The 9,205-nt window shown below is 41.1% G+C and overlaps 1 protein-coding gene across 1 annotated transcript in view; it reads right to left on the bottom strand.

The window, feature by feature from the left end:
- Positions 1-3,645: 3,645 nt before the first annotated feature.
- The window catches only part of LOC306916385 (exocyst complex component 4-like), a gene marked incomplete at its 3' end in the record, with an annotated part of 59,566 nt that continues 54,006 nt past the window's right edge, over positions 3,646-9,205 (bottom strand). The window contains exons 9-11 of the mRNA XM_079494218.1: positions 7,567-7,712; positions 6,276-6,364; positions 3,646-3,695 (exon numbers count right to left, since the gene is read on the bottom strand). Of these exons, the coding sequence (XP_079350344.1) occupies positions 3,646-3,695; positions 6,276-6,364; positions 7,567-7,712 (285 nt within the window). The remainder of the gene's footprint in view (positions 3,696-6,275; positions 6,365-7,566; positions 7,713-9,205) is intronic.

Below are 9,205 nucleotides of genomic sequence, written 5' to 3' on the forward strand. Positions count from 1 at the left end.
ACTTTTAATGTCCCCTTGTACAGACCATTTTAAGAATGTAGGTAGGTGGTTCCACAATTAAATACATTTAAATTGCAATTTTTACAAAAGATGTTAGGTTGAATTATTGAGAGTAATCTTGAGAGTAAAATCTAAACGCGATATTCTTTGTAAAATGTATAAAGTTGATTATATTGATTTCAGCATTATTGGTAGTTGACATTACACATACACCTAACCAATCATGATCTTAAAATACACACACACACACACACACACACACACACACACACACACACACACACACACACACACACACACACACACACACACACACACACACACACACACACACACACACACACAGAGAGAGCTGTCCACACAGATGCAGCTACATATGGAGCTATAATGAAGTCTTTAGATGAAGCACTGGATTAATTGAAGCATACAATACGTGCTTCAGCAGAGAAGGCAAGTAATTAAGGCCTTTCTACACTCACTGTTTGTGCGGGCGGGCGTGCGCGCTCACGTGCGTGCGTGTATGTGTGCATGCATGAGATTGTATGCGATGCGTATGTGTATGTAATGAGATATACACACACATACACAACACCCAGGAGACACATACTATAGATATTACAGATTAATTTCAAATCCATTAAGGATAGCTTGTGTGGATCTGAATATGTTACAAAGTCATTAAATATAGATTATACATGCACTGCTGTTTCATCTCTCTATTAAAGGGAGACAAAAAATAAACTTGTGATGCATTCTATAACTGTAGAAAAATAGTGCCACCAAAAGCAGATGGCAGTGGCGCGCGCGCACACACACACACACACACACACACACACACACACACACACACACAGACACAGACACAGACACAGACACACACACAGTACTATTTGTTTGTTTTTTACTTAAGTATCAATACCTTATTGTAGAAATAGTTTGTTACAAGTACGGTATTACACATTTAATTGTAATTGTCAATTAGTGTCATTAAAAGTACCAAAAAGCAAAAGTACTCATTATGCAGAAGAGCAGAAGGTCCCGTTTTACACGTTTCCAAATGTATAAAACCCCTTTGAAAGTAGCAGATTAACAAGCTGATTAGTTTGTAGATCGTCTCATTTCTAATGTTAAGTATAGATAACCTATAGGTCTGTGGTTTTTGTAATAATAATCTAAATCTACAATGTAACTAATAATTTGAGTTTTCAAATAATTATAGTGGAGTAAAAGGTAAATATTTGCCTTTGAGGTGTAGTTAAGTAGAAGTAAAAATGAAAATCAGAAGTACTCCATGAAGGAAAAAAAAAAAAAACTTCAAAATTGTACAGTACTTGAGTAAATGTACTTAGTTAGTATCGACCACTGCACACAACACTAATATAGTAAAAATAATTAAATAGAAATAGCGATTAAAATCAGCAAGCTATAGAGCGTCGCAGTCCTGCCCCCTACCAGGGCCCAGGAAATGATTCCTGTTCATTTTCCTCAGACATTTCAAAAAGTATTTATTTAAAGACCTCTTAGGCCTCGTACAAAGCCAACTTGAGTTGTGAGAAATCATGACAACAAACACAAATTTTCGGTCCGAACATATAATTAGAAAGAAGAAAAAAACGGCAGGTTACAACACAATTGAGTTTGTTGTCATGATTTGTCACAACACAAGTTGGCTTTGTACGACGCTTAAAAGGTCTTTAAATAAATACTTTTTGAAATGTCTATGAGGAAAATGCATTGGGAATTATTTCCTGGGCCTGGTGGCGTCATGAAAGAGGCGGGACTGCGACGCTCTATAGCTGCAGAATCAAGCCAACGGCTACCACCTGATGCCAGGTGCACTCCAAAGTTAACCGTTTCCGGAGCTCGAATGTGGACTTCACATCGATGTGTTTGACACATGCTTAACTCTTTTTTGCCACGCTAGGTGGCAGCAGAGCGTAGCTAAGCCTTGCCAGGGGATTTTCTTAGATTTTTCTTCATGTTCACTTCCTGTTTACCAGCCTCCAGACCACCATTGTAACGATAAGATATTATTAGCATTAGCTCACGCGGTTTATCTTTCGCCAGAGACGTTAAAGTAGATGTGTGCGTAAATGACATGTTGCTACTGGCACAGGTGCAGTTTGATGTTGTGTTGTTTGGATAATGGTCTGGTGCTCCGTCTGTCATACAACAAATTAAATAAATCATATGGTATACATGCTTGAGGTGTGTGAAAGAGTATCGTTTGATGTGTTTCTATTTACACATTCTATTACTTGGCCATATTGAGTACGGATTTGTTATTGGCACAAAGTGCACAACTGGCATTACTGTCAATATTTGCATGGTGTTTTTATTCTCTCTCATGTCAAAGTTCCCCCCCTACCCACCCCCCTAATGTGTTTAAGGACAGGTGTTTAAGGAGAGGTGACACGTGTGACAAAGCCTTGAGCGCAGACTAATCCTGTCTGTCGAGTTATAGCACAATGTACAATCTGCCATTTCTCACTCTCAACTCCCCTCACCTCTAAAGTACCCCCCCCCCCCCCCAACCCAATCATCTCAATGTGTGTATTTTTTATAATTCCATCCTTCAGAAAATCCCCCAAATAGCTTATTTGGTAGACCCCTGGCGAGAACAAAGACTTTTAACCCTGCTCTGTCTCTCACTCACTTCACTCCCCCACCCCGCCTCCATCTCGGTCGATTTATTCCACTTTTCTAAATTATTATTTTTTTCTCTTACTCCTTCAATCTTCTTCTCCGCAGCCATTCAGGGCTGGGGCGGGCGGCGGTCTCGCACCACGCTGGCGGACTCCGCAGTGCATTGTGACAGGAGGCCAAATGAAAAGCCCAGGAAAAAATCTCATCTTCTTATGAACGCTCCGAGGCTTTCAACCGCTCAAAAAAGAAAAAGAAGAAAAAAAAAAAAGTTATTTCCCTTCTTCGCAGGCATTGACACAGGAATGAAAGGGGGAAAAAAGTGAGCTGTTATTTGAAGACCAGGGGAGTTTTATTTTCTTTCTTTCCTTATCCATGTGTTAATCTACACATTTCTGTTTTGTGGGAGGCATAGAATAGGAGCCAGGTCTGTTTTCGCTATGATTGGCACTTCATATGGAAATGTGTGAGTCGAAGAATAATCATACCGTAGTTTGGAGGCAGAATGAGCCTGGGAATATGTGTATATGAGAGAGAAGAGAGAGAGAGAGAGAGAGAGAGAGAGAGAGAGAGAGAGAGAGAGAGAGAGAGAGAGAGAGAGAGAGACAACAGAGACAACAGAGACAGAGGTGGGTGAAATATGTGCATTAATGTGTGTGGGTGGTTGAGTACCTGCATGCCTGCACGTGCTTGTATAGTACGTGTGTAACAGATGTGACTGCCAAACAAAACAACTATACCTTCTTCGACCTAAAACATCAGAAACACAGGGAAGCACAGGGAACTTCAAGCTGTAAGCTGTAAAATACCTGAGAGACGAGGCAAGAAGGGCCTTCTATGCCATCAAAGGAAACATCAAAATAGACATCCCAATTTAAACCTGGCTTAAAATACTGAACTCCGTGATAGAACCAATTTGACTCTATGGTTGTAAGATCTGGGGACCATTAGCAAACGAAAAATTTGCATCTCGAAAAATGGAATAAACTTCAAACTGAGACCCTACACACAGAATTCTGCAAATGCGCCCTCAGTCAGCTGGTCCTGGAACTCTGTGCACAAACACAAACAGAGCCACTAGATAGAAAACCCATTGAACTAAACCAAATCATAAAACAGCAAAAGGAAAGCTATCTGACACATTGGAAAGAGGCAACACAAAAGCAGAGTAAACTAGAATGCTACCTGGCCTTAAACAGAGAATACACTGTCAGAATACCTGAGCACCGTGACCGACCCAAAACAGAAAACTCTAGTCTATCTATAGTCTTGGCTAATACAGTGGACAGTGACAGAGACTCGTCATTATTCTGGCTCAAACATAGCCCTGTACTTGCCAGTGTAGAAATAAACACTCTCACAGAGATACAGTTAAAAAAGGATAAAACAATAAACAAGAAAAACACTAATTACTTTTGGTTTAAGCTCTGGGACTTGATAAACTGATCCAGAACTTCACTAGGGGGTTGTGTTTCATACATGTGCCCGACAACGAATTTCACACACTCTTTTACTTTGTAAATCTGTGATGTGACAATAAAGCTGATTCTGATTCCGCCTCTTGACAGGAGTCCTCTGCTGTAGTCATTAAGCTGCTTTTGGAATCAAAGCAAAAAGCCTCCTCAAATAACCATGTGGTAATGGCAATGATGTGTCACTGGCCTCATATCACACAAAATACCAACTGTTATGGTCTAAGTTTTTCACAAATATAATAGATATTAGATGAATGAAAAAGAAACAAGAAATGATCACATAGTGATATTTGTCAGGTGAAAGAAGTGCTGTCTCCGTTGTGTTTTCATTAGTCAGGTTTCACCTGACAATTAAACACGTTCCTACATTAATGAATGCATGGTCAGGGACCAAATACAAAGGCTTGCACAGATCACGGGTTTCTCCCACAATCTTTGATTTGACCGTAGCTATCAGCCTTTATGCAGTTCGTATCTTCTACAGCCACGCATGTTTTACTTTGATGTATTTTATATATGCACAGGCTACTCTGTTCAGAAAGGACACCTCCGTTTTGATTGTTTATTGGTTATTACCATTTCAATGAAAAATGTATTGGAAGTTGTCTTGGCGTGTGCCAAGGAGTAGACAAGCAATTACAGAAATACATATCAGCAACAGGAAAATGCTGCAATCTAAAACACTTAAGGGACCACTTCACCACTTTTCAACCTAGCTAATAGAAACTGCAGGCTTTCTATTTCTGAAAAGTTGCAATGCGATCTTGTTTAAAAAAAAATCTGGTCCTTTAACTAAAGAGAAAAGGTGTTTTGTACTCTGGGTGAATGTGTGGTTACCTAAAAGGAATAGGTGTTTTGTAGGAGAATGTGTGGTTACCTAAGGTGAAAAGGTGTTTTGTAGGTGAATGTGTGGTTACCTAAAAGGAAAAGGTGTGTTGTAGGAGAATGTGTGGTTACCTAAGGTGAAAAGGTGTTTTGTAGGTGAATGTGTGGTTACCTAAAGTGAAGAGGTGTGTTGTAAGAGAATGTGTGGTTACCTAAGGTGAAAAGGTGTGTTGTAAGAGAATGTGTGATTACCTAAGGTTAAAAAGGTGTAAGAGAATGTGTGGTTACCTAAGGTGAAAAGGTGTAAGAGAATGTGTGGTTACCTAAGGTGAAAAGGTGTAAGAGAATGTGTGGTTACCTAAGGTGAAAAGGTGTAAGAGAATGTGTGGTTACCTAAGGTGAAAAGGTGTGTTGTAAGAGAATGTGTGGTTACCTAAAGTGAAGAGGTGTGTTGTAAGAGAATGTGTGGTTACCTAAGGTGAAAAGGTGTGTTGTAAGAGAATGTGTGATTACCTAAGGTGAAAAGGTGTAAGAGAATGTGTGGTTACCTAAGGTGAAAAGGTGTAAGAGAATGTGTGGTTACCTAAGGTGAAAAGGTGTAAGAGAATGTGTGGTTACCTAAGGTGAAAAGGTGTAAGAGAATGTGTGGTTACCTAAGGTGAAAAGGTGTAAGAGAATGTGTGGTTACCTAAGGTGAAAAGGTGCGTTGTAAGAGAATGTGTGGTTACCTAAGGTGAAAAGGTGTGTTGTAAGAGAATGTGTGGTTACCTAAGGTGAAAAGGTGTGTTGTAAGAGAATGTGTGGTTACCTAAGGTGAAAAGGTGTGTTGTAAGAGAATGTGTGGTTACCTAAGGTGAAAAGGTGTGTTGTAAGAGAATGTGTGGTTACCTAAGGTGAAAAGGTGTGTTGTAGGTGAATGTGTGGTTACCTAAGGTGAAAAGGTGTGTTGTAAGAGAATGTGTGGTTACCTAAGGTGAAAAGGTGTGTTGTAAGAGAATGTGTGGTTACCTAAGGTGAAAAGGTGTGTTGTAAGAGAATGTGTGGTTACCTAAGGTGAAAAGGTGTGTTGTAAGAGAATGTGTGGTTACCTAAGGTGAAAAGGTGTGTTGTAAGAGAATGTGTGGTTACCTAAGGTGAAAAGGTGTGTTGTAAGAGCATGTGTGGTTACCTAAGGTGAAAAGGTGTGTTGTAAGAGCATGTGTGGTTACCTAAGGTGAAAAGGTGTGTTGTAAGAGAATGTGTGGTTACCTAAGGTGAAAAGGTGTGTTGTAAGAGAATGTGTGGTTACCTAAGGTGAAAAGGTGTAAGAGAATGTGTGGTAACTGTGGTTACCTTGCAGCTCTCCACTCTTGCTGTACAGCTCTCTCCTCTGCTCCCTCAGGTAGGCACTCATGCTGATGGCGTGGGATGACGACTCGAACCTGCAACACAACGCAGAGGGGAGGAGCCAGTCAGCACCACAGTTGTTGCTGTAACACAAATTCTGTGTTGCTTTTTTATTATTTTAATTCAGATATGCCAATTAATTCCTTCCCACAACATGTGTTGTCACTGTTGTATCCTACAACAGATTTGTGTTTTTGTAAAAAAAAAAATATATATATTTCCAGATTGTTTTGAAATAAAGAATTCCATACTAGAAGGCTACCTTTATGTGTTGTTGTTACGTGACGTCCCCACCAAAGAGGTCCAGGTGTTATTTTGTGCAATTTTTGAGCGATGGAAATAAGCAAATTAGCACAACACCCCATAGCCCATTTAATTCAATTCAATTCATTGAGGGCTTATGGTAGGGGAAATAGCCAATAATGCGCTTTTGCACAAAATAACACCTGGACCTCTTTGGTGGGGACGTAACAACTAAAGGTAAGAAAGCCTTCTAGTATGGAATTCTCCTTTAAAGTGCTCATATGGCCTCTAGTCGCTTCTTTGGGGCTTGTTTTCCTAGACCTGGTTGCTTTACTGTGGCTTCATGTTCTAACCAAGCTCTGCCAAAACCACAATGTTCACAGAAACCAGGACTCCAAACACACAAAGCCATTTTTTGACATAAGTAGTAACATAACTAGTTACTTTTTCCAGGTCGGTGATGTCGTTACAGTTAATGACATTTGAATGGCCGCGTTTTTATGTGAAAATGGCCGACAACTTCTGAGGATTAAAGGTTCCTTGATCTGACTTAAGATTCTCACACTAGATATTGAATTAACTCGGAGCCCGCCATTAGCGTGAATTTAATGGTTTTGTATGTCTTATATTGGCCGTGGCTGTTATAATGATTGATTGATTGATTGAATGTGACTCGTTGTTGTTTATATTAATTTAAATGTGATAACTTTGGATAAATTAGGACTATTCTACCGTCAGTCGATGCTTCCTATCCATATGAGTAAAAGCGCCAGGGTGGTTTGTTAATTTCTGGAACAAAGTTCTTATATGACACAATCTAAGTTTGGGAAATCCAATACAAAAAAATAACACCCAGGGGGATAGCGCCCTCTAGTAGCAGTGATGTCAGACTTTACTTTGGTGCTTTATGGCACAACAAACAACATTATAATGGTCAGTGCAACAGTAGAAGGGAGCATCTAGGCGGGCATTCGGGGCAGAATGAGCTCCTTACTTGAAGAGGGACTGTTTGACACGCTGGGGTTTTTTCTTGGCAAAGAAGGCGGCGAACTCGCTGCCCGTGCTGGCATAGGAGAGCTGGGCAGAGGGCTCGGCCGCACTGCGGCTGTTCTTTACATCAAGGTAGTCCATGAGCAGAACCTACACACCCCACACACACACACACACACACACACACACACACACACACACACACACACACACAGGATTGAATTACTATACTTTTTAGGACAGCGATATTATGAAGGCATTTTTAACCGTAAGCCTAAAGAAGAAAAACAGATCTACAAGCTGACAACGCAAGCTTATAGGTCGGCTACTCGGCTACTCTAATTCCAACACCTAAAGCTGATATATAAATGTCTAATCCTAACTCTAAACCCAACCTGAATTTAATAAAAATGTATCTCTAAAAATCACACCCGTGTGAAGTGAGTGGTGCAACTCCCTGTGGGGGGTCCCCTGAAGTTCCAACCCCACAGGAACACGGCCAGGGTGCCGACCCGGTTCCGGCGAGCCGCCCCGCATCCGAAACGGTCGAGAAAAGACAGAGTTACCATGTGGGGGTCCCCGGGGGTTCACTAGGCCTATAGGCATACTATAAAAATGGTCAAACATTGGCCAAATTGTCAAATATTACTAAGAAAGGGACACAAATTGTGAAAATGTATTTGTGGAACCGTCAAACCGCTAAATGTAATGCCCCAACTGCTATAATTCGAAGTGCTTGTCAGGGTCCCCAGTTCAAATAGTATTTTGGGGAGTCACAGCGGGAAAGGTTTGGTAACCCTTGATCTGCAAAACCAAACAAGGGAGAAAAAAATCACACCCATGTAAGTGGTGCAACTCTGTGTGGGGGTCCCCGAAACATCCAGACCCGCAGGCCCCCAGGGGGCTGGGCCGGTTCCGGCGAGCCACCCCGCGTCCGAAACGATTGAGAAAAGACAGAGTTACCATGTGGGGGTCCACAGGGGGTCCCCCTACTGTACTGTACTCATACACCTGAAATCATCATATATACAGTTAATATGTATGTGTGTGTTAGGCTGCACAACAGTGACACTTGGTTTTGAAAACCAACCAAATTCTATTTTCGTGCTCAGACACAGCCAGCCAGGCAGGCAGGCACACAAAGCTACTTAATGAAGTGGTTGCACCACTTAAAAAAGAAAAGAAAAGAAACAAAAAAAGTGAATAAGTTCAGACTCGGACAAAGAACAGGAGACATAACTGGGTGAATTTGACGACCAATCATAAAACCATTTCCCTGATCTGTCTGCATGATGCACGATGGAATCCATCACGTTCATATCACACTTCATAAAAATCTTATCCACTTCTAACAATAGCCAGGGAGCAGGGAACCAGACACATGCGTTCCGACTCAGTGTGTGATCTTCATCTCCTCTATCATTCTATCTCTCTGCTCTCTTCCCTCGCTTTATTTCAAGCTCATTTGTCATAGTCTTCCCTCTACTTCATGTCACTGACTGCCTATATTCCCTCCGTCTCCATGTCTGTCTAGCCGCAGACCCCCCCCCCCCCCCCCTATCTGAAGAGGGTTTTTTCCAGGGATCCCCAGAAGAGCAGAGTTATAAGAAAATGTGAAAATATTCAGTTTTCCAAACATTTTC

Source organism: Electrona antarctica, assembly GCF_951216825.1.
Source record: "Electrona antarctica genome assembly, chromosome: 23".
NCBI classification, from domain to species: domain Eukaryota; kingdom Metazoa; phylum Chordata; class Actinopteri; order Myctophiformes; family Myctophidae; genus Electrona; species Electrona antarctica.